The sequence below is a fragment of the Camellia sinensis genome, chromosome 15, assembly GCF_055761805.1.
Source record: "Camellia sinensis isolate YWXY chromosome 15, ASM5576180v1, whole genome shotgun sequence".
Lineage (NCBI taxonomy): Eukaryota > Viridiplantae > Streptophyta > Magnoliopsida > Ericales > Theaceae > Camellia > Camellia sinensis.
Window position 1 is genome coordinate 71,851,348 of NC_138975.1, and position 26,680 is coordinate 71,878,027.

General features: G+C 36.5%; 1 protein-coding gene and 2 long non-coding RNA genes across 3 annotated transcripts; all 3 read right to left on the minus strand.

Annotated features, from left to right (window-relative positions):
• Positions 1 to 10,315: 10,315 nt before the first annotated feature.
• On the minus strand, positions 10,316 to 15,581 carry LOC145813768 (uncharacterized). Its single transcript, XR_014357036.1, has 3 exons — positions 15,468 to 15,581; positions 15,157 to 15,258; positions 10,316 to 10,635 (listed from the first exon to the last, which is right to left on the minus strand). It is a non-coding gene; the product is annotated as an uncharacterized LOC145813768 (long non-coding RNA).
• A 217-nt stretch (positions 15,582 to 15,798) lies between these two features.
• Positions 15,799 to 16,869, minus strand: LOC145813581 (uncharacterized). The gene is made up of 2 exons (XM_082909184.1): positions 16,121 to 16,869; positions 15,799 to 16,084 (listed from the first exon to the last, which is right to left on the minus strand). Exons 1-2 carry the CDS (start codon positions 16,845 to 16,847, stop codon positions 15,807 to 15,809), a joined length of 1,005 nt encoding a protein of 334 aa, XP_082765310.1. The 5' UTR covers positions 16,848 to 16,869; the 3' UTR covers positions 15,799 to 15,806.
• Positions 16,870 to 17,583: 714 nt separating this feature from the next.
• Positions 17,584 to 19,473, minus strand: LOC145813738 (uncharacterized). Its single transcript, XR_014356973.1, has 3 exons — positions 19,395 to 19,473; positions 17,814 to 18,476; positions 17,584 to 17,714 (listed from the first exon to the last, which is right to left on the minus strand). It is a non-coding gene; the product is annotated as an uncharacterized LOC145813738 (long non-coding RNA).
• Positions 19,474 to 26,680: the final 7,207 nt, after the last annotated feature.

The window sequence follows — 26,680 nt, forward strand, 5'->3', positions numbered from 1 at the left end:
GGTTAATCGGAAAAAACATGCCAGAAAGAAAAAAGAAACGAACATTAACTCAGAGATAAAACTCTCCACTTTCACAGGAAAAGCTCGAAGACTGCTTACCTATTGAAGAAGGAGAGGCGAGAGAGCACAAAAAGCGACGCCTGTTAGGGTTTGGTCGACAAGATAAATTGTGGGGGCATAGCGAGAGTGCACTGAAAGCCGCCATTTCTATGATTGTTACTGATTGTTTCCCTATAAGTTAATCGAAAGTGTAGAGAGATTATACAGGTTACTGAGGATCAAAACTATGAATTAGAAACCCTAAACCTCTGGACATTCGGAGGGTCTTTCAAGCGGGAAATAGAGAGAGAGAGAGAGAGAGTAGTAGGGGATTTTATGGAGGGGCGTTTTTCTCTGATTGTGGCGTTTTGAACATTTTAGGATGCGTTTTTAACTTTATTCCTATTACAAAAATATTTCATACCCTATTTTCTCCCATCTCCTTTGACTCCCTCTCTCTCTCTCTCTGGTTATATTTTTTTTTTTTTTTCTTTTTTCTTTTTTTCCTACACCTCCAATCACCACCCGCCCCGTATCTGTGGGGTTGTGAGGTTGTGATTAAAGGGGTCTCTATCATGACTCATTCCTATTATAGGGTAAAACGGCATTAGAAAAGTCGTTTTTCAGAAAATGATTTTTGAAAAATCGTATTTTGTGATTAAAATAATAATAAATTTTGAATACAGAAAACGGCTTTAGAAAAGCCGGTTTTATTTAATTTTTAATTAATTCTGAATTAATTAAAAACGGTTTTGGTAAAACCATTTTCACATTAATTTTTTTTTAATTTATATTTTCAACATAAATATTTTTTGTTCCAATTTTTTTTTAATAAAAACTGGTTTTAGAAAAGCCGTTTTTGCATTAATTTTTTTAAATAAATATTTTATGACCAAAAATATTTTTTAATAAAAAACGGCTTTAGAAAAGTCGTTTTTACATTAATTTTTTTTAAATAAATATTTTATGACCAAAAATATTTTTTTAATAAAAAACGGTTTTAGAAATGTCGTTTTAGAAAACGGTTTTGCTAAAACCGGTTTTACATTAATTTTAATTTTTTTTAATTTATATTTTCAACTTAAATATTTTTTACCAAAAAATATTTTTAATAAAAAGTGGTTTTAAAAAAGTCATTTTTACATTAATTTTTTTTAATTTATATTTTCAACATAAATATTTTTTGACCACAAATATTTTTAATAAAAAATGGTTTTAGAAATTTTTTTTTTTAATTATTTTTTCTCATGTGGGAAGGTTGGATTTGGAAATGAAAAGATGAGTATGAGAGCAGCAATTTCAATGCATTCAAAGATGGGTTTCTTTAGAAAATTACAGCACAAATAACAATAAAAATTAAAACGTAATGCTTGCTTTGAGTTTTTTAAAACATTTTTTAGAAAATTCTATTTTCTTATTTTTTTGTAGTTTTTTGTTTTTGTTGAATTTTTTAATATTTTAAGTTTTTAAACATACCTAGCATAAATACACTAAATATCAAAAATACAAACAAAAAAAAACGAAAATTCATTACATTTTTCATATTTTTGTATGTTTATTAATTTTTGAAAATATTTTTTTACAAATATTTTACTTTTTAAACACATCTAAGTAAAATGCATCTAAAAAAGTAAAAAAAAAATGCTTAAAACTTTAAAAATATTCACTAAAAACAAAAAACTCAGTTTTCAAAAAACTTAATTTAGAAAACTGAAAATTAGGGCTTGTTTGGTTTGTATCTCAAGATATATTTTTTGAGAAATTTTTTAAAAATTTGTTGTAGTTCAAATTTTTTGAAAAAAAAATTCCAAAATCACTTTTCAAAAATTTTCAAAATTTCAAAGTGTTTACAAAACCCACCCTGGAGTGAGAATAAATATTTTATGTTTTAAATATTTATTTATTTTTTTAATGTGCACTATATTTCGAGGCTTTTTCCATATCAAGCCAAATTATCATCTTAATTCCCAAACTAGGCCTAGTTTGGACGAAATTCTCAAACTAGGCTAAAGCGGTATTACAAAACACGCTTTCACTGTTTGGGGCCGAAAATTTGATGAACATTGAAAGTGCTATTAGAAATCACGCTTTTAATTAAGAAAGCATGGTTGCAAACCACGCCTTTAACATAATTTTTTTTAAAATTCAGAAAGCGCTATTGTTAGTGTAGTTTTTTGTAAAAATGAGAACGTTATTTGTTATATTCAATGAATAATGGTTACATTATTGGGTTCTCACGATTGAGAATATGAACTAATTAAGAGAATGTGTATTTCTCCTAAAATAAATTTTGTCAATATTTTTGTAATAAAACTTAATACATAATATAAGAAGTCACTAATTTACTAAATACTCATACATACATGAAAACAACATAACTGAAGTTGCAAATGTAACAGTTTTCAATTACATAGGTAGTACAGACATAAGTCTCCCACAAAAATACATTCTGGACACCATGAACTGAACACACAATACATACATCCTAGACACCCTGAACTGAACACACAATACATACATCCTAAACACCCTGAACTGAACACATAATACATAAACATAACAGTTAGATAGACAAATATTAGGCAGACAATCTGACAAACTCATTACGGAAACATTAGTCTAACACAGACATTACATATTAATGCAAGTTGTTATATTGCCGAAGTGTAGACATTAACACCTAATTCACGCTTAAATCGGCAGGTGGCTCAGAGTCTGAATAATCCGAAAGCTCAGCGTCAGAGACAAGTTCAGGATCCTCCATGATACCCTTGATAGCCGCAACATTTGGTTCTGTTCTGTTCTTCTGGGCATCCTTCTTAACTACGTGTAGCTGCATATCGCGGGCTAACCTACGACCCATTTGAGAAATCTCACGTTGTAGTCTTTCACATAATCGATCAACATTATCAGGATCTTCCTTTTGGATCTCAACAAAACGTGCTTTTGGCACCTTCAATCGATTTTTCCGACATAATCTTTCCATTTGCACTCGCTCTATAAATAGTGCGGGCCACTTCAAAAGTCTAGCGTTTGCTAAACCATATCCTGTTTGATTATCTGATAGATCCTCCACCAAACCACATGGATCTCGATAGTACTTGGGCATGACAAAATGTCGCTTCCCAAACCTATCATGATAAGCACAAGAGGCATCTAACAAAGTAAATGGTGTTTCATCGTCAGCATCGCCACTTCCCCTTCCCCCTCCTCGTCGTGAACTGTCACCCCTTTGCAAGTTCCTACCTCCTCTGCGATTCCCACTCCCTCCCATGAACCATGTAGCCATGCTAATTTTTTAAAACAAATGAATGATAATTTTGTAGGGTGAAATGAGTTGTAAGGTTGTGTCTTCACCTTTAGTCGTTTATATAGTTGGTTATGAACGGCTTTAGAAAGATGCCTCTGCATGACAATCCCACAAATACGAACAAGGTATGAGTTGTCACTAGAATGAAAAAATAGAGTAAAGCAAATACTATGTACCAAGTCACGTGACTTGACAATCCATTTGTATATACCAACAAAGTAAGGGCATGCTCACTGTAAGGTAAATCAATGAATTCACTGTTGCCATGTGACTTTCTGAATTGAGAATCCCACATATATCAATAAGAGATGAGTTGTCACTGTAATTAAAAAATCGAGCAAAAAATTGAGAAAACCAAAACTTGTGCACCAAGTGACATGACTTGACAATCCATCTGCATATACGGACAAAATAAGGGCATGCTCACTGTAAGGTAAATCAGTGAATTCATTGTTGCCATGTCACTTTCTGAATTGAGAATCCCACATATATCAATAAGAGATGAGTTGTCACTATAATAAAAAAATCGAGCAAAAAATTGAGAAAACCAAAGCCTGTGCACCAAGTCACATGACTTAACAATCCATCTGCATATACGGACAAAATAAGGGCATGCTCACTGTAAGGTAAATCAGTGAATTCATTGTTGCCATGTGACTTTCTGAATTGAGAATCCCACATATATCAATACGAGATGAGTTGTCACTATAATAAAAAAATCGAGCAAAAAATTGAGAAATCCAAAGCCTGTGTACCAAGTCACATGACTTGACAATCCATCTGCATATATGGACAAAATAAGGGCATGCTCACTGTAAGGTAAATCAGTGAATTCATTGTTGCCATGTGACTTTCTGAATTGAGAATCCCACATATATCAATACGAGATGAGTTGTCACTGGAATAAAAAAATCGAGCAAAAAATTGAGAAACCCAAAGCCTATGCACCAAGTCACATGACTTGACAATCCATCTGCATATACCGACAAAATAAGGGCATGCTCACTGTAACATAAATCAGTGAATTCATTGTTGCCATGTGACTTTCTAAATTGAGAATCCCACATATATTAATACGAGATGAGTTGTCACTGCAATAAAAAATCGAGCAAAAAATTGAGAAACCCAAAGCTTGTGCACCAAGTCACATGACTTGACAATCCATCTGCATATACGGACAAAATAAGGGCATGCTCACTGTAAGGTAAATCAATGAATTCATTGTTGCCATGTGACTTTCTGAATTAAAAATCCCACATATATCAATACGAGATGAGTTGTCACTGTAATAAAAAAATCGAGCAAAAAATTGAGAAACCCAAAGCCTGTGCACCAAGTCACATGACTTGACAATCCATCTGCATATACCGACAAAATAAGGGCATGCTCACTGTAACGTAAATCAGTGAATTCATTGTTGCCATGTGACTTTTTGAATTGAGAATCCCACATATATCAATAAGAGATGAATTGTCACTGCAATAAAAAATCGAGCAAAAAATCGAGAAACCCAAAGCCTGTCCACCAAGTCACATGACTTGACAATCCATCTGCATATACGGACAAAATAAGGACATGCTCACTGTAAGGTAAATTAGTGAATTCACTGTTGCCATGTGAGTTTCTGAATTGAGAATCCCACATATATCAATAAGAGATGAGTTGTCACTGTAATAAAAAATGAAGCATATGTAGGCAATGTTGTGTTTCACTTAGCTATGCATCATTCGTTGTTACGACCAACTATTTGTATTTCATTGAAAAGTATGACTATTTGAATTTTTGTTGTCATTTCGAATTATTTTAAAATCAACTTTTGAATATTCAATTTGTAATATTTTGGGAAACATTTACAATCTTAACTTTTGAAATGAACTTTAAAATAATGGTGGATCTTGTGAGTGAAACGTGGGTTAGGTAGGAGTACTTGGCCACCCAAGTTTGTGAATATCATGGTGCATTGAAATCTATCCTGAAAATTGGTGCATTCAAATTTGTCCAGAAAACTGGTGTTACACAGTAATTTTGGAAGTGTTGTTCTCTTTGGGTATAAATCCGAAAAATATAAATTCAGCGTCATTAGAACTGGTTACAAGTCTAGTTTTTTATTTTTTTGGAAAAAAGACAGGTACTAGAAATGTAAGAAACTATACTTGTAAAAAATGTAAGAAACGTAAGAAAAATATAAAATCAGCGTCATTAGAACTGGTATAAATCTGAAATATATCCATACGTTAGATGAACAACAACATTGTCTTACACTCCAATAACGAAGATACGACACAACATACAAACATATATGAAAGATAAAGGTGTTTGATTTCTCATTCCTCATCTGACATGTAGTAGTCACAAAGATATTTTTCATTGTTTAAGACATTATTTCGCTCAATCACTGTCAAATCTCTATTGCTTGCTTCTGCCATTTCAGTGGCTAGCTGAAGCATGAAATGTCGACATCTTCGCATCAACATTCTGTTGTTCTCCTTCTTAATTCTGCTAACTGCTTTTTCATAGTCACTCACATTTCGTCTAGCCATGGTCAATGAACGACGATGAGGTACCGGTGCCCCAAAGTTACGTAGATCATTAGACAATCCTTCTTGCTCCGTTACCCTGAACGCCCATTCTGCTCAGATACCAGCATAATAATCCTTCGGACTCGAGTACTTTTCGCTCTTGTAGTCATAAGTAAATGGAGGTAGCAGCCACACTTTCAGATTTCTTTGCCGGCGTGAACTTCCTGCACCTCTTGAAGACATTGTTCATAAAATAAACCAACAAATAATAATAGTAATTGTAGATATATTACTAGAACAAACATCATACTGGAGGTATCGCTATTTATAGACATCATAGTGGGGGTTAACTAGAGATGATCTAGTGATGATAATGCATGATGGGGCACTATGGAAGAAGTGATACCCGTGATATTATTTTATGTTATTCATTTCATGCACTCCTAAGTACCCGTGACTTTGTGTGTTGAGTAGTATTTTCTGCTTCTTTTTATATTCGGTAAATTACACTTCACTGCCTTCAGTCCATCACATAATTGTTTATCAACACTATTGCCATGTGGTCGTATTAATGTGACTTACATGAATTCTGAAAGGTGAGGAAAAAACAAAGCATGTACGTTGCGCTGCACAAAGTCACATGCATCACGTAATGTGAGGAAAAAAGTCACATGCATGGCAAAGTCAGAAAGTCACATGCATTACTGCATCATTGTATAAAGTGACATGCATCACTGCATCACTGAACAAAGTCATATGCATCACTGCATCGCTGCACAAAGTCACATAAGCTAAGGAAAAAACAAAGCATCCAAATTATTACATCTGTTCAAGTCACTGGCGAGTATCACTGAGAAATGTTGGACGTATCACTGTGCCGAGCTACAATTTATTATCGTACCACACCTACTGTGCCCATGTGAATTATGCAATTCATAAAAATTTTGAGGGGGTGTCAGAACAAAATAACAAAACAATTAGACCCTTTGTGTTTAAAAAGCCACCCTATGCATCCCCAAATAGATTCATAAATGTTGAACATGAAATATCATACAGTTAGAATGTATTGAAGATTAATTTGTAGTAGAGTTAGAATGAATGGGTTTTTCGATGAACAGAACTTGAAAGTGTTACAAACAAGAACAACACCGACTTAAATCAACACATAATTAACTTCAAATTAAATTGGTCAAATTTCTCCAATGAAATTAAATGAAATATGTAAGGTAAAAAATGAAATTAAATATGTTGTCAAGGCAAAATAAATTGAATTATATTTGTAAGCGGAAAAATTAAATTAAATTTTCAAGTGGATTTAAACTTTGCTTAAAACCTTTAGATATGCACTGAGTAGTAAATAAAAGTCGAAGTAACAACTCCTATCAAGTTGATGCATAGTTGTTCAGGTCATAAATATTGACGTGACAACTCTGATGCATAGTTGTTTACAATAATTTCATACATACAGCTACCATGTGTATATATTGTATAAATATCGCATCATACCACAACAAAAGTTTTACAGCTATTTCGAGCGATATCATCATGACATATACAGTGGTTGATCTGTATTCAGCAATGGGTCGCTATTGGGTTGCAGATGGAGATGAATTTCAGTACCCACTTAATCCAAATTTGCGTTACTCACGTGCCACCGTCAATACCATGAGAGTTGAGTGGGAATTTCGCATAACTCGAGCAAATGTTCTCGTTGAGTTATGTCGTGAAATTAATATTAAATTTCCTCGCCGGTTAGCCATGCGTATGCCAACTGACACTCCGCAGTTGTTACAAAGGGCATTGCATCATATCCGCGACGAAGTTAATCGCATGACCCAACTTTTGCAAAGGTCCTCACTAATGAAGACCGCAAATGAGCGTGCCGAAGATGGGTTAATGGATGATGCACACCAGTACTTCACCTGGAGCATGGATGTTATGTATGAATATGATATTGAGATATCAGATGATGATGATAATGAATGAAATTGTTTAGATGAATGACCAAACCATTTATGTTTTAATGGATTTGTAATGCTTATCCATGACTTATCAATGAAGGGAGATAGTTCAATTGTTTTTGAAAAGTTCAAGTAATTGTACAAATACTTCAATGAATGGATTTGTGTACTTATAAATGTAGTGATTTCATAAATTTCAGGTTAACCCCAAGTTTAGCTTTCTGTCAACCCTCCCATTCCTTACTAGAGTCATCATTTTAACTGGACTTCCAGGAATTGGAAGGTGACTCTTTCTTCTTTCCTAATGGAGATTGAAATTCTTTACATAGAGGTCACTATTTGAGGAACCCCAGTTAAGGGAAGCTTTTGACTAAGCTACCTGTTCTGTTTTCTGTGTTGTTGAAGGCAGTAGTTCGTCTGTCTGAACTTTAGTAGTCCCCCAATTGGACCAACCACTTCGCTTTGAGCTTGTTTGTTCAGCCCCCAAGTTTAGTTTTCTGTCAACCCCCCATTCGTTACTAGAGTCATCATTTTGACTGGACTTCTAGGAATTTGAAGGTGACTCTTTTTTATTTCCTGATGGAGATTGAAATTCTTTATGTAGAGGTCACTATTTGACGAGCCCCAGTTAAGGGAAGCTTTTGACTGAGCTACCTGTTCTGTTTTCTGTGTTGTTGAAGGCGGTAGTTCATCTGTCTGAACTTTAGTAGTCCCCCAATTGGACCAACCACTTGGCTTTGAGGTTGATTGTCCAGCCCCCAAGTTTAGTTTTCTGTCAACCCTCCCCCCCCCATTCCTTACTAGAGTCATCATTTTCACTAGACTTCTAGGAATTAGGAGGTGACTCTTTCTTCTTTCCTGATGGAGATTGAAATTCTTTACGTAGAGGTCACTATTTGAGGACCCCCAGTTAAGGTAAGCTTTTTGACTGAGCTATCAAAAATGGTTTTGCCAATGCCGTTTTAATGAAAACGATTTTGGTGAACCCGTTTCACCCTATACTGGGAATAAAGTAGAAAACACAACCTATAAGTCGGACTAAAATATTCAAAATGCCCCAAACAGGGAAATTGCCCAGTCAATCCCAACAGCCGCACCATTATCAATCAATCTTCCATCATAAACCCTAACCCTAATTTTCTCTATTCAGCCTAACAAAACTTCTTCAATCCAACACACTTAACCCTACTAGTTCAATAAAATATAAACTACCCTTAACAACAACAACTACTCAAAACAAAAACCCTATTAAATCAGACTTGAAATTACATGTGCTATATATAGCAATGTTTTCTCAAGGCTGATTTCCTCTTCCTCTTGTAATTCCTGGTGAAAATGATCTGAGAATTCAAAAAAAGTTTGAATTTGAAATTGGAAATGAGAGATCGGATTGGATTGGATTGGTCTTACAAAGATTGGATTGGATTGGTCTTACAAGGGATTTGAAAGTCACTGCTCAACATAAAAACCAGAATAAAAGAGCTCAAGAAAAATAAGAGGTGCAACCATAAAGAAAGGAACAAGTCTTTATCATTATACACAAAATTGTCAATAGACAATTCTACTTCAGCAAGTCATGCTGCACAACCAATAAATTCCTCCACTTGTTCTTTAAAGGGTTGAGAATCAAGAAACATAGCATCTAGAGCACAAAAAATGAAACAGGCCTCTAGGATCATAGACTCATGATCATGAAAATCCTTGGACTTCAAAACATTGAGAAGATCATCCTAAAGGCGCACTGCAGCCTGCTTGAATACCTCAACAATTGAATTTGTCATGATGTTTCCTTGTAAAATTTTGGGGGGAGGGCTGAGACTTGATGGCCCCGAAAGAGAAGAACCTAAAGGCTGACCAAGAAGAGTAAGCAAAGATGGTTTGTTAGATTGAGCAGGTGACAGACTCGGCATTGCAATGTTTGGTGCTTCAGCATCAAATGTGTTGACATCTTGAGGGACAAAAATGGGATCAAATACAGGGACAACACCTGAGAAGAAATGCAAAATAAATTTGAAACTTGGTTGCCAGACATGAAGAAAAAGCTAACTGAAGTATATAGTCATACTGATAACGAAAGAAAGGCTTAGAAACAGGAAATATCAGGCATTGAGATGGTGAAAACACAAGCCGTCCACACCAGCCCTTAACATTAAACCCTAAAATTTGACATATGGTCGTTCCCTTCGAACAATTATCTGTCAGGGCCAATGTGGTCGTAGGCAAGCCAGAATCATTGTGGTAGTAAGTAAAACCTACACAAGGTGAATTCATATAAGAACCACATTAACAAAATTATTTCTCCACAACCATTCATTCACTCTATTATTCATCCAAAATTATTTCTCACCTGTAACCTGTGCATATACAAAACTATTTCATTCAATTATTCATTCAAAATGATTTCATTCAATTATTCATTCAATTATTTCTCACCTATAACCTGTGCATATACAAAATTATTCATCCATCCATTCATTCATTCAATTCTCAACCATTCAATAAAAATATTTCTCCACAACCTGTAGTATTCAATTTTCAACCATATACACAACTTAACTACTAACCGTACATATCAAAGAAAATAAAAATCCATAAATATAGTATAATCTAACAAATACATATACTATCCGAACCAACAATTACAATTCAAACTTAAAAAAAAAAAAAAAAAAAAAAAAAACTTAATAACAAAACATATCAGCTGTACATGTTTTCCATAAACAAAAAATATAATGTAAATTGCGCCCATGCAAACATCATCAATCTGGCCCAAAAACATCACTGTATCCATGCCAACATTATCAATCTGCAACAAAAACCAGTGAGGTAAGTAATAAAAAATGCAGAGCATGATGTTTGTTTAAACAGAATATGGTTCAATTTATTTAACAAGTAATTTAGCTTATGGAGAAGGAAAAAATTAGATAACTAGCTCAAATGAATTTAGATGAATAACACAACGAATGTACCAATTGATATAGCAAGACTATATTAATAAAAATTAGTCAATGATTCCTTTTAGCTTAACATATTGTTATTTCAACTAAAATAGGCAAATAACGATTTATGAGGATATAACACACAATATCAATTATACAGCAACAACGTGAGTTTATCAATTAGCTTTTTCGCACTCTTAACGCCATTTTTGCTTTTTCGCACCCTTAACGCCATTTTTCGATTAAGTTTAATACATTTTCAGCTCTAACTCCCAACCTACTCGTGCTAATTACATTTTGTCTGTTGTCACAGGTCCTATTTGTCACAGGCAATGTAGCCGTGACTTCCGTAACGTGGTTCGGGGGCTGTTTTGCAGTTTCGCCCCTTTAACGCCAATTTTCGGTTAAGTTTAAGGCGTGTTCGGCTCTAACTTCCAACATACACGTGCTAATTACATTCCGTCTATTGTCACAGGTCCTATTTGTCACGGGAAAGCTGGCCGTGACATTTGAACGGTGGTTCAGAGGCTGTTCCGCAGTTTTGCCCCTTTAACGCCCTTTTTCGGTTAACTTGAAGGCGTTTTCGGCTCTAACTCCCAGCCTACACGGGCTAATTAAATTCTGTCTATTTTGACAGGTCCTATTTGTCATAGGGAAGGTGGCCGTGACATCCGAACGGTGGTGCGGGGGCTGTTTCAGAGTTTCGCCCTCTTAACGCCCTTTTTCAGTTGAGTTTAAGGCGTTTTCGGCTTTAACTTCCAACATACACGTGCTAATTACATTCCGTCTATTGTCACAGGTCCTATTTGTCACGGGAAAGCTGGCCGTGGCATTTGAACGGTGGAAAAAATGAGATTACATTCCTTAATTTCAATCATGTGGAAAAAAATGAGAAATCAAACCATCAATGCAATATATTCCCCTCAGTACCTAGATTACCTTCCTCAACCTTTTCTGCTATAATTCTATCTTCAGTGTTGCTGCACATTCAATTCTGTCAGTGTACAGTTCGAGGGAATGAGTAAGATCATGATCATGATCAATCGCGATGCAATTGCAAACTAGTGGGTTCTTACTAAATTGGTCATGAGCCAAAATTTTGCCAATCTAGATGCTGCTATAATGGGCCAATACCGTGGGCTCGTGATCATCACTTTTTTTACATGTTAATGTTCTTAACAAATTCTATCTTTGAATATGAAATTGAAATTACAACACCAATTGGTGAAAGGGGAATGTAACTCACATTGATGCCACCAGAAAATAGAATGGAATTGCTCAGATACACTTTAAAATAATAATAATAATAATCCAAAAGTGCCAAAAGCTCCAGATGTGTGTCATTCATTGCAGAAATAATGCCCTAGAAAAACATGTGCATTACACCAAAAACACAACAAAAACAGAAGGCCTCTGGTGTATTTGGTTGCATTCACAACCTATATAACCCTCTTTTTTTTCTTTTTCTTTTTCAATTTTATATTAAAATCATAGCCAAAAAAGGCTGTGGAAATATTTGCCAACAACCTGAAAAAACACTTGGAAAAGAACCAACTTCTTCCAACTATACTAGTATATACAAGATTTAATTGACAAACACAATATAATCAGAGGGAAATGCTATGGTCCGAAGAATGTTCTCCCAAATTTTGCAAAGGAAGCAATATGTGAATCAAAAACATAGTATAGCTGAGCTCACTAAAGGTTTGTTAACAGTAAAGAATACCTAGCTTGCATCAAAGCGGCTTGGATAATAGATATATATATCAACCCAAATCATCCATGACTACCAATCAGCAAACTAAAATGAAAGACAGAGCAACATGCAATCTTACAACTACACTATAGAGTTCCTTAGTTACGCTTCATACAAAAGAACATTGTCATATTTCGGACGATCAAAAATATGCTATGTCTATCATGGTTCACTTAGGAGAAATTGCAGCCCAACAAATGTCATTTCACCTATTCCATAGTCACAACCCTTTCATCATGATCTCCTACCCCAAAATATCATGTATTTTTCCTTGAATAACACCAGCCAAAAAGAGTAACTAAACAAAAAACACTGGAAAGTAGGAAAAATACAATGCGGGAAGGGGGAAAAAGAAAAGAGAACAAAAGACATAAACAAAAAGTAAAACATATAAAAATCAGTAGCTTGTTTTTATTGAATTCTTTATGACATGTCACAAAAAACATATCTGTCACAATCTCAATTCATATTCTTGCATAAGTGATCAAATACAACAATAATAACTACACAAAACCAACTTAAATAATAATAATGGACAAATCCTTATGAAAGTTAAATCATCACAATAGCAGCACCACCACCATAGACCTATGTTTTGCAATCGTTACCAGGAGATGTAAACAGCTAATAAGCAAAAGAGCACAGATTCTTTTTATTATAATTTTCTTCTTCTTCTTCAACCACCACCACCGCCACCACGATAGTCCTATGTTTTGCAGTAAACAGCTAATTGGCTACCAAGAGATGTCAACTAATTGGCAAAAGAGGATCGATAGAGCTCTCTCTCTCTCTCTCTCTCTCTCTAGAAAGCGTAATGAGTATATAATTGCACAAAAATGCACATTCACTATTCTCATAAGTGATTGAATGCAATCTTCCAGTATTATTCTAGGAACGTATACTAACATTTGCTATCTCAAAATTACTTTTCCAATTATTTTTGTTTGGCGAATGATACCTGCACCAAGGACAAGCATATTTCGGAAGCTATGACCTCTGTCTCTCAAGCTCCAACAATCTCTATGCTATCTCAAAATTATACAACATGTTTTGCTGAATGAAGAATCCATGAGACAGCCACATATTTAAAATTGCCAACAAATCCATGTTTTCTTTCCATGGGGAGTATAAAGTAATGTGGATACAACCATATTCATTTTGCTTGTCATAAAAAGGTATCCAAATTCAATTTAGGTCAAGAAACAATGTATTAAATGGTTATACTTAAATTAAGAAAAGGAACTGTGTAACTAATCTGAGCAGCCACAAACAGGATAAAGACGTAGTACCTTCTTGCTTTACAGGATTAGTAGCATAAGGTTCGACAATGACTCTTACATTACTAGTAGCATAAGACAAGAATTTCACTAGTAAATTAACCTCTAATACAATTCAGTCAAGCAATTTGACAAGGCAGTACATACCATTTTCATTAACATATAAGATAAACAAACAAACTTGTTATAACACTTCTAAAGACTATGTAAGTGCAAAAGGCCTCAGAAAAAAAAAAAAAAAAACATAGGACAAGAAATATGAGAGCAGAGACAATATGTTTTTCCATTAATCAACCATGACAAGGTAAGCAACTTAACTTCTAATCAGCCATATATGGACTCACAAAATGGATAAATAAAACCAATCCATAGGTAACATTTTTTAGAATCAACAGAATCAAGCAAACAAGAGTTGAGTTATGACAAGAAATATAGGCTGGCAACAATATGATGAATGCTATGAGTGTATGTCAATATATAAAAATTGAGAAGCAATGTGGTGGGGATTAAAATATCACAGAGTTTGAAACACTTTAATGCACTATGTTGGGATCCTTTTTACTGGTTGGCTTTTTAGTTTTTTTAGTGACTTTTTGGCTAAAAAAATAACTTGCCAAACGAGGCCTAATTGGTAGACAACATTTAAAATGCCAAAAGCACAGAGATGGCAAAAAATTTCAAAAAGCCCCACATTATAAGGTATATTTCAATTAAAAGCGCATGAAATATTAAATTATATTCCACAAACATGATGTAAGAAATTTGGCTCTGACCCTACAAGTGCACAAAAAATTAATTTAGGGTTGACAGCTTGGCTATTCAATTTCAACCAAAACAACTGACTACCCATTAATGGTAGTAAATTGAAAGAAGAAAAAATTAACTAATGTATATAAATATATAACCTCTTGTTTCACAGAACAGGAAAAATATATATATATATATATATATATATATATATGGAGAGGTTTCAAATTTGAATAGATTAGAAACATTATAAATTTAAATTCAGAAAGAAAAAGAAAAAGAAAAAGAAAAAAGAAGAAATCAAGGTGCATATCACATGCATTTGTTCATTGTGATGCTACAATGGATGGACCATGAGGCACATATATTGTAAAATTAGCAAATACATGAAAACTCATTACTTTGACTGGGGGCCTTTACAGATTGCATGATAAAATATATGCATTTTCTTTCTTATGCATGATGTGTTAAACTCACACCATTAATGAACATGGGTATGATTATGATAACTGTGCATAACAATTTTAAAAAATGATAACCATCACATCATTGTAATTGAGCACATCAAATACATCACAACTTTATTACATATTGAGAAATTACATCACCTTGAGAATCAAACTGGCTATTTGACGGCGTGCGTTTTCCACATCAGAAATTGTGTTGTCGCTATCTTTAGAGCTTATAATAATTACACAGTCTTCATGTCACTGCAAACATCAAAAGGCAGTGAAAAATGTTGCCACTTTCAATAAGCAAATTATGCATGAAGTAGCTAAACAAATAGAAAATATAGGTATTCCAAATGTTCAGAACATGCTTCAATTTAGTGCTTAAACTATCAATTCATTGACTTCTTTAGCTAATAGTGGGGAGCTGCAACACATCCAAAGCTATTTTAAGACCATAAAATTCATACCCAATTATCAGCTCACTGATCCAAGCCAGCAGCAGCAACACACAGCCGGCAGCAACCAGAATGAAGAAGCAGCAAGCAACCAGCAACCAGCAACCAGCAACACAGCAAGCAGCTACCCCTTCCTTCAAAACAGTAACAACAATAGTAGCAGCATCAGCATCTAGAATCTTATAAAATAAGCCACAATTACAAGATAAGATAAGCCAAAAGCCAGAACTATATAACAAGCCACAACTTAAACAATGTAGACTAATGTTGATTTAAACAATGTAGACTAATCCAAGTGAAAACACAACCTGGTAGGTGATGTTTGCATATACTTACAAATGTTGGTTGTTCCTAATGTCCTAATTTTCCTCCTATTCCACAACCCCTTCCATGGGTTTGTCTCCTGGGTCTCTTACTATATACTCTGAGTATATCTTGCGTTGCTGCACGTACGACTCCCTCGCTCGCTTCTGTAGAAGCTGGCTGCACATCACCAATGGCTGCAGTACAATCATTTGATACCACCTCCGGAACACCTTCACATACAGCACTAAGCTGTGAAACGCCATCATCCGCTGCATTATTGTCATGGTCTATTGCTTGGCGTCGCCCTCGCCCTCGCCCTCGACCTCGACCTCTACTTACACCACGACGGCCGCCACAACCTCTACCCCTACTTGTCCCTCTGGTAGGTGCATGGACCTGGCCCTCCCCCTCCCCGTCAATGTGGAAGTCATGGGTAATGAGTGGATCAACATGGTAGGTGAAGGTTATATGTGCTGTAGGAGATGATGGTGGGGTAGGAGATGATGGTACTGTGAAAGGGTTGGGTGCAGTCAATGTCGACGCAGAGGGAATCATAGTAGACAGACATGTAGTAGACAGTGGTGCTAAGGGAGTCACCGGGGTACCAACTGCTGTCCTATATGGGGGTGGTGACCAGGAGGGGTCTAATATATGGCCATGGTGTGTGGAAGTATGTTCAGACATTAGAGGATCTACCTCAGGGGCAAACTGGGATGTGTAATTGGTACATTCAGGTGGGGAAGTCTGCGGTGTATGCATTGCTATAGATGGACCATGAGGGGACAGGCCCATGGAAGGCCCCTCACCAAAGTGTTCCATATCGAAATAGTCCAATTGATGTGCATGACGTGCGGTAGGATGCGGTGGAGGCATTGATGTCGATGGCTCAGTGGATGGCATATTCGGGTGCGGCATTGATGTCACTGTAATATCTACCCCCATATAAGGATCCTCGCCAAAGTGGCCGAAATCTAGTCGGTCACGTCGGTGTGCCTGTTGCAAACCATCGTACAATAACTCCCGTATCTCGGCAATGGCATCCGATTTTTCTCTAGTATCGCGTGTAATATGGGCAGCGTTTGCCATGTGATATGCCCTCGCAACTCTACGAACCTGTAATGTAATGGTAGCTGTGTTACATAACCATCAATGCCAAATAACAAACACACACAAACTTAAGCAAATGTTGTTTTGGAGAATATAAAGAACTTACCAATCCCTCTAAACTACCCCCGACGCCTTGGTATCCGAAGGCAGCAATGTTACTCGGATTACTAAGTACTAGACGTGTATGACGGCGAAACCATAACATGTATGGGTCCAAAGATGTAAGCACTTCATTGCTCCTCTCTGCATGGACAATGGTGTTGCGTCGGTTGTTCCACTCACCAATAAATGTCTGGTATTCCTTTGCCCAATCAATGGCCATTTTGCCACGCCTATCTCTAAAATGCACAGCCAAGTGGGCGTCAAAGTGATCAAGCACACTCTGAACTCGTCCAAATTGTCTAAGCACCCGGTCGGGGAGATGTCAGTCAATGATATCGAAGCATATAAGTGGCACTCGCGCCATCCATATGTCTCGACCAATGGTACAATACGATGGGAAGTTGGTCATGATGTCATACTCCGTCCTGTAAGGCTCCCATATGAACTGCAATAGCAATGCAATAATTTAGAGATCTATTCGTACAACGGAGGTTGACAAACAAAAAATGGGTAAATTCATATGAACAAATTACAAACCTCCCTCTCCACCATGCGGTCGAACTGGACCCGGAAGATGACACCGACATTAGTCGATATCACCTCATGGCTGAAGGGAACCCTCCACCTGCAAGCTCGCGGGCCAGGTGGTAACAGCTGGTTGCCCTCCCCTATGGCACGCTCGCCAGCAGCAATGTTCGACTTCCGACTAGGGGCAATCCTGCTCAATCTCTCCCACGCCCAAACCTACAATGAATGATGCCATTATTAATTTATTACAGTAGGCACTTTAGAAAACATGGCAATTGAGAATATGAGATAAAACTATAAGTCATTGCAACTCACTTGTAACAACACTAGTGGGCCAGCGATCTCCTTCGTATCAGCCTTAGTTGCCCGACACAACATCCTGTACAAACATGCCAATGTGGCACCACCCCAGCTGTACTCCTGAATACGGTCAAAGTCTCTAAGTAGTGGCAAAAACATCATCTTGACTATATTTTGTGACTTATCGGGGATGAGTACCCCCCCAATAAGCCACAAAATATAGGCTCGAGCATAATGATGAACCGTCTCATCGGATGCATCATGTGGAAGGTGACGGAAATGCTCTGATATCCATTTCAACTTAAGCGATGAGCCTATGAAGTCTTCTGCTGTAGGTGCGGCTCCTAACAACTCCACACATAGCGCTATCAAATCATCCAACTTATTTCCTGGGTCTTTTCCAGTGATTGCGTGTCCGTCAACCGGTAGGCCAAATAGAATAGCCACATCTTGTAATGTAACTGTGGACTCTCCAATAGGAAAATGAAATGTGCGCGTCTCTATGCGCCACCTCTATACGAGAGTTGTAACGAGATGGTGGTCCAATCGAATAGGCCCAATCCGATACACCCCGTAGAACCCCGCACGGAGTAGGCAACGTAGGACTCTATGGTCCAAGGCGGTGTCCCATATGCCAGAATCAGATCGTTGGCATTTCAATTTCGGCTGATCTTTCGCCTGTACAAGACAACATTGTGTGTAAGAGACATAATGCTTGTACAAATGACAATTGAAATTTCATAATGAACCCATCTTCTATTAACTGAACCAGTGGGTGAGATAACCAACATTTTAGTGGTGCATAGTGCGTAAGTGGTGTAAATGTACAAAGATAAATACATACAGACACAGATTTGCAGTGTCATGACATAGAAATAAAAGGCTCCATCAAAACTAATATAAGTTTTAGAATGTTTGGTACACTTGTTAACGAAGTTGGGTTGTACCCTTCACTGTAGACTGTAAAGGGGGTTTATGTGGTTTTCAGTTAAATTAGAAGGGCGTAAAATATAACTAAGCCGTCATTTCATCATTGAGATAAGAATTAAATAAGTTAGGGATCAAATGAATACAATGAAATATTACAGACTAATATAACATATAATGAATATATTTTGAAGAGTTTAAAGTCCTTTATTTTGAAATGAAAAATGTCGCTCGAACTATATTAATGCAAGTTGTTGTAATATGAAATAAGTTAAAAGTTATTTAAGTAAACGAACAATCTAAAATACTCACGTTGTCAATAATTGATATTGTTTGTGTTCTAAACTCTAAACTCTAATCGATGATTATCAACTTTCTTCGATACTCTAGTCATTAATATCATAAGCGTGAACTTGGGGTAATTGTTAAACTCGATGATTATCAACTTTTTAACCTTTTTTTTTGGTTAAGCTAGCGGTCCATTTAATATAATCTTCTTTGTTCTCTCTCTATGGACTAACGTTTACAGTTAGGGAAATTTGTCTAAACCATTGAAATGTCCAAATAGGATGATCCATGGACTAACATTTACAGTTTCACATTATATTATGTAACAACTACAGTGTTTGTGTAGTATTCAAATATCGATTACAAGTAAATAATTTATACCGACTGACGCCATATCGTATCAGCTCGATGCTGATGAGTCAATAATGGGATCTCCTTTGCTAAATGAGTCATAGACCTGCACAAGTTTTCATATATGAAATCGATGTCCGATAACAAGATGTTTGACAATAGTACATACATATGCTGACAAAATTAGAATACGACCTGACAGTATACCACAGGTATACAAACTGCAACAAGTTAGGGAAAACAAAAAGAAAGGGTTGCCTGGAAAAATTTCTTGATAACTAAAAAACAGTTCACCACCTAACAAAATGTGGCTATGCATTGAATATTACATGCATTTATATTGGTGATTAGTAATTCATTTCACATTATTGTGATAGGAGATAAGGTACACATGGTACCTGTGAGTTTAAAGATATTGTCAGCGCGTTGTCATGCCAAAATTATGACATGAAAACCCATGCTTTAAGTAGATTTCAAATCCATTAGAACAACTAAGCATTTACCAATTTGTACTAAATTTAAAACAAATGATTGAATTGATAAAATGGTCTTCCCTCACGTAATGAATGTTTGGAAACTAAAAAAACAATTCACGACGTAACAAAATGTGGCAACGCATTAAATATGACATGCATTTATATTGGTGATTAGTAATTCATTTGACATTATTGTCATAGGAGAAAAGATTCACATGGTACCTATGTCATTAAAGTTATTGTCAATGTGTTGTCACGTCAACCTGTATGACATGAAAAAACGTGCTTTCACTTTAAAGGAGTTATCATTTGGACAGGAAAGAAGTACGGAGGTTTGAAGAGAGTTTTATGTAGATTTGAAATACATTAGTCAAACTTTTTACAAGAACTAAGCATATACGAATACGTAGTAAATGTCCGAGAAATGATTGAATTCATAAAATGGGCCTTCACCGACGTAATGGATTTTGGAAAAAAGATTTAAAAAAAATTTGTTTCCCACATAACAAAATGTGGCAAAACACACATTGAATATAATCTGCATTTATATTGGTGATTATCAATTCATTCTGTGAATATTTGCATTTTTCTAACATTAGATAAACTCGTGTCCACCGAGGTCAGGACACAATCGACCATCAACGCACCAAAGTCTGCACAATCCAGTGCACAAAGGACACTTGCAACAACTAAAGCAATTGAAGAGATTTGCCACATTTGACCAAATCTATGTCATTAGTAATTGAAGTCGTAAATACATTATGAATTTACTGAATACTGATTCATTGAATATTACATCAACTCCAATTCAAAGAAAGTAGCGTGGAACTAATACGTAAAGAAGACAAACAACTACTGTCGAATCGAGCGGATTCTCGCTGGACATTTTCTCTTATCATGCCCTCTTTGCAAACACAAACTACAATGGTGCAATCCACTTTGTTTGGAAGTATCCATTTCGTTGTGTATGCAGCTATGTTGAGGACGACCCGTTTTAACTTCACGTTGTCGAGCTGGAATTGCAAACAAAGTTGGGTAATCATTGTCAGGCCAATAGTGCTCGTGCGGCATGGGCCTAAACTTCTGCGCGAAGATACGCTTGTGGACTTCCAACCTATACTCTGGTGCAACGAAAGGAAAAGGGTCCTCGCCCAAATCTGCTGTCACAGCAAGCATGTGGGAACATGGCAAGTGAAATAATGTGTACTTCCCACATGAACAACTTGGTGGTCGGAGACTAACTATTTGACGAGCACCACCCCCCATCCCATGCAGTGCTGTCCTCACCTCATATTCCCCTATTCCCCTGCAGGAAAAATGTATGTACGTGGATTAATATGCATATATGTTTAAATATAGACTAGCACCAATGATCGACAAGTGCGAAATGTTAATGTGTAGTGAATTCGGTGCATCCAATAAAAATTACCTATTAATCGGTACCAACATATGCACATTCGCTTTAGCTTGGTGCTCGTCAATCCATCGTTGAACATTAGCCGTGTACAAGTGACCCCGATGGCTCGCATTTTCAGCAATGGTCCTGCCCTCGTCAAATCCAAAAAATAATCAGGGCCTAATTTATGTGGGAGCTCTAAAACATTACTTAAGGTCTCATTATCTTTGATTGGCAACAACCTATACTTCCTCCGACATGGGAGCCTACATTTAAACTCTAATCGCATTATTTCCCCATGCGTACCAACCTTCGGCACCATCATAGCCTGCAACTCGGCCAATGTTTGGACAGGTGACGAATGAGAGACCATCCCATTCGATAAAAAGAAGGTACTATCACTGCAAGTTCAAATCCTCTCCAATAGTTGTCTCCCGTGCTTTTTCCGGAGGACGATCCAAATTGAGCTACGTCATCCACTTAACAATGGGTGGCTCAGATTGCTTCAGTACAAAAAAAAATTCAAAATTAAAAATTAATTCAAAATTTCCAAAACAGAGTTGTTCTGTTCTATTCTCACGAACTCAAACTCTGTGAAGGAAGATGAGAGGAAGACGACAACCACCACCATGTACACTGCCGGCAGCAAAAGCGGCCATACCCAAATCCTTAAGACCCGAATACGAAACTTTATGTTCTTGTAATCATTTATCTCTCTCTCTCTCTCTCTCTCTCTCTCTCTAACTCTGTCTCATGCGCACACATTACTCCAAAGAACCCTAATTTTATAGATATATTTTGCCCTCATTTTGTATGCATTTGTTGGTTACCATATTGGCCTAAAAAAATATAGAAAAATAAGATTGATACACATTACTCCAAAGAACCCTAATTTCATAGATATATTTTTGTTCTAATTTTATATGTATTTGTTGATTATCATATTGGCTCAAAAAAATTGAAAAAAATAAAATTGCTAAGTGTGGAGTAACTAACGAATTTTGCCCTAAATTTCCACTTTCAGTCTACATTTAAACGATTAAAATAAGAAACATAAGATTGCAACCTATAAAAAAATTTCATGGGAGAAAAATTTATACCTTTGAAACTCATTAGAAGGAACTTTATAGTCCCTTAATTATTGTAACGCCCTCAAAAAAAAAATACATAAAACCCATCACTTTAGACATGCATTAATATAAAAGAAACCAACCATTTCTATTCATCAGAGTAGTTCTTACAACTGTATTACATGTTAACAACAAAAGCAAATGCCCTATGGGCTTACAACTTTTCAAGTCAACACCTGATTACACAAAAGAAGAGTACTAACTCTATACAAAATAAGCCCTTGGCTTGATATACATGTAATACAAACAAAATAACAAAAGAGTGTTCAACTCTCATCACCTTCCAAGCTATGTCCTTGGAGGTGGCATACTACCTGTACTTGAAAATAATGTCCCATAAAGGGTGAGCCAACGCCTAGTAGAGATATGCTAAACACAGTATGAGCAATGACTAAGACATTAGCAATTGATAAATGTTCAATTTCCATAAATCAATTCATAACCCATTTCCATTTCATGACCACCATGTCCATGTTTCATTTCAATTTCCATTTCTTATCAATTTCACAATTTACATCAATGGCTCAGAACCTGGCCAACCACTTCTATGGGACAGTGACTCATATTAGACATTTCCCATTTTACAATAGATAAACGTATTAGTTATATCAACATCTCAACAGATAAGCATATAAGCCGTATCCACATTTCAACAGATATTCATACTAGCTATATCAACACTTCCAATGATAAGCATATGAGCTGTATCAACACTTCCAAAGATAAGCATATGAGCTATATCAACACATTATCTGACAAGCATATGAGCTGTATCAGTGGAGTCCATCCCCTATCTCCTCCCGAACAACATCCGGTTTAGAGGTCCATCCCCTATCTTCCCCTAAACCGTGGAGTACATCCCCTATCTTCTCCCACACACACAACGTATATACACAAAGGTCATATACACAATCAATCAATACATAATGTTAATGTATTCTATCAACCGTCATACTTTATGACATATCCAATTGATTAGTTTTAGTTTGCCTAATCATCATGCATTGTCTACAACAATCAAAACTACCCTCCACCGGTAGCCCAAGCAATTATTTCTAAACAGATAATAAAAGCTCCAACAGATAAAATATCAATGTTTTCAAAAGTGAGCAATTGATAAATCTAACTCCACTATTCAACCATATAATGAGTCAATTTCATTATTTCCAACTCAATTCCATATAACCACCATTTTTTCAAATTAATCATACTAATTAATTTATACAACCAATTAGGGTTTTCTACCCCATTTCCCAATATTGACCCAATGGTCTATATTTCAACAACCAACAACAATATCATTATTTTGAAACTCAAAATACACATTCTTGAAATTAAAATAACAAAACCCTCTTTTAACATTTTGAAACCCTAAGTCCCAAAATTACCCAACTTCAACACTTTATCAAAACAACTAAAAATCTAGGTCAAAGACCATAAGAGTGAGTAGGAATCCCTACCTCAAATTCGGAGCTCAAGGAAAGAAGGTGAAGAAACTCAACGTGCTCCAAAACTCAATTTCTCAAATCAATGTGTAGCCCTCGACGATCAACCCAACTTTTACAAAGGCCGAAGGAAAAGAAAACACTCTAACTAGATCAAACCCTAGAGAGAAGGGAGTTTCTAGAGAGAGGAACTCTCAAAATGGCTTTTTAGAAAGTAAGAGAGAGAGAGAGAATGTAAAAAGTGATTTTAAAATGCCCAGCTGCCAACTGATATACGACATTCCTGCTCGAGCGGAGAACACAACGCTCGAGCGTCAAGAATAAAAAATTAGGTCCGCTCGAGCGCAATAAGGCCTGCTCGAGCGCGAAAACCAGTCCGCTCGAGCGTAGATTTCCCCTCCCAGAACTTACACCCAAAGGTGCTACCCGCTCGAGCGCCAAAGTACCCGCTCGAGCGCTACTGCTCGAGCGTAAAGAGACCCGCTCGAGCGTAAAAATCACACCTGTAGAAGTTTTGCAGGGACACGAAAAAACCGAGAGCGTGCAATCTCCGCTCGAGCGCAAGAAGACCCGCTCGAGCGGACCTCCTAAAAACTAGGCAACAAAGAATTGAAACCAAAGCCTAACCAACCTGTAACAACTCTGCCCAATACATCCTCAAACTCAATCATGTGGAATTAAAGGATGACAACAAGTTATACCACCACCAACATCACGGAACCGAGTTCGGAATACAGCAGAACAGTAAAGGCACAACCGGGATCGCTATAATTATGAGAGAGAGAGAGAGAGAGAGAGAGAGAGAAGAAAAATAATTGTTCACAAACCGAACTAAGTAACAATGAGGCTGTGGTGATTTCCTAGAATAGGAATCTCAGATCCATGGAGGTCTTTGATTTTCCTTTAAGGATCAAATTGTGCTTGGAGGTTGCTTAATATTATAAATTATTTTTGCTATTCGATATTTTTTTTTGTAGGTCAATGTCAATGTCGAATGTAAGTATGGCCGGCATTCATGAAGTTAGATTCAACGATCATAATTGTCGATGTGGCAGCAAAGCTATGGTTAAGATTTCTCAGTCAACAGATAATCCAAATTGCTTATATTTTGTATGCTCCCATTCTATGAATGGCTGTAAGTTCTTTGAGTGGTGGATCCTTTCACATATGTAGCATAATTTGAAGGTAGTCAAAAATGATATTCTTGAAGAACACATGGATGTCTTATCTATTCTTAGAGAAGTAATTATCTTGAATAGGGAACTCAAAAACATGAATGTTAAGAATATGAAACAATATAGAGACTTGGTAATGGTGATTGAGAGAGTTGGTGATAAGTTGAATTACGCCTTTGCTTTTATTGTTGTGTTGTTGGTGCTAGTTGTCATTCTAGTCTATTTGAAATAGTATATGTAATGTAGGGTAGAATGAGTATAATTTGTATGTAATGCTAAAATTGTTGTCTAAATTGTGAAATTAAATAAATAGATTTATGAAGAAATCAAAATTATATACCAAGAACATTTGCTGATAATTACAACTAAATTTCAACAGAAATACACAAAACAATAAAATGGTAAAGAAACCAAACCGATGCCTGCACGGTAGCAGTTTCCTTAAAACAGATTTCGCCGCCTCACGGGTCGAGTGCTTGAGGAATCCCGGCATCTGTCTCCTAAGATATGACGGTCAAAAACCAACTACGGCAGAAGCACTTTCTGTCTAGCTTAGCGAACAAAAACAGTAACAACACTCTCATTGTAGAAATTTCTAGCAAACTGACTAAAGAATGGAAGAAACAATTTCTGTGTTTGAGACTTGACAGGAGGGTCTCAATTTATACATGTATAGGGGAGAAAGGAGAAGCCTCCAGCCTTTATGGCTGGTCACTAATGCACCATTAACCTCTACAATAAAGGCAGGAGTTACAAACCCCGTTAATGCACTATTAAACTCTGCAATAAGAGTAGAAGTTACAAACCCCATTAACTCTTTCATGAAGCTAACTTCATGGGGCAATTTCTCATTTAATTCTCAATGGTTTTTGGCCATTCTATTTGTGGTGTAAAGATCTCATTGCAAAGTATCTAGACCCACTTGGACCCAACACAACAGACAGTTGGGACCCACTTTAATATTTAATTAAAGTCACCAAAAATCCATTTTTTCCAACAATCCCCCACATGAATAAAAATTGACCGAATGACTCAACAAACGAACACTGTTCAACAATAAAGACTTGGAGAGAGTTCAACGGACTAACCCCGACATCAGAGAAGGTAGCTTTTGGCTTTGAACCTCTACCAGTGAAAACCTATCGAGTTTACTGGCTGATCAGTGCACATGACATCTTGAACTGCTCTGTTGTTTATGTAAACTGAGACAATAGATCTCACACAGGAATTACTCCTACCACCATTCTGTTCTCACTGGTGTGCCCTATATGGCCCTGGGCACTAGCTTGGTTCAGCGAGTGGTTTCAAAGAATCTTGGCCTGCCCAATTCTTCTAGAAGCAGCCCCATTTCACACTCACATAGGTGACTCTACTTGAGTATCCTGCTATACTCTGCTCAACAGCTTCACACACTAGAGTCATTAAAAGCTCAGCTTAACCTCTACACTTGCAGGTATCACTGATAGAAGGAATGGCTGGAGGTTTAACCTCCTTAGTGACATACCACCGTTACACGCAATTAGGTTGTCCCATTGAACCTAGATCTTGGGATCTCCAGTCAACTAGGTTGGGTTTCCATTCCGGTAACTTCCAAAGGTCTCAACCCCATTCCTTTTGACGACGTCTCAACCAACACTTATTTAACCCTTAGGTTAGCGGATCCGCAATGCTGTCCTTTAGACTTTACATGGTCT

Excerpts from the sequence above, each read along its gene's own strand:
- LOC145813581 (XM_082909184.1), bottom strand. The coding sequence starts at position 16,847 with ATGGCAAACGCTGCCCATATTACACGCGATACTAGAGAAAAATCGGAT. Across the intron at positions 16,085-16,120 it reads AGGGACAAGTAGGGGTAGAG|GTCGAGGGCGAGGGCGAGGG; the intron begins GTTGTGGCGGCC and ends GTAGAGGTCGAG.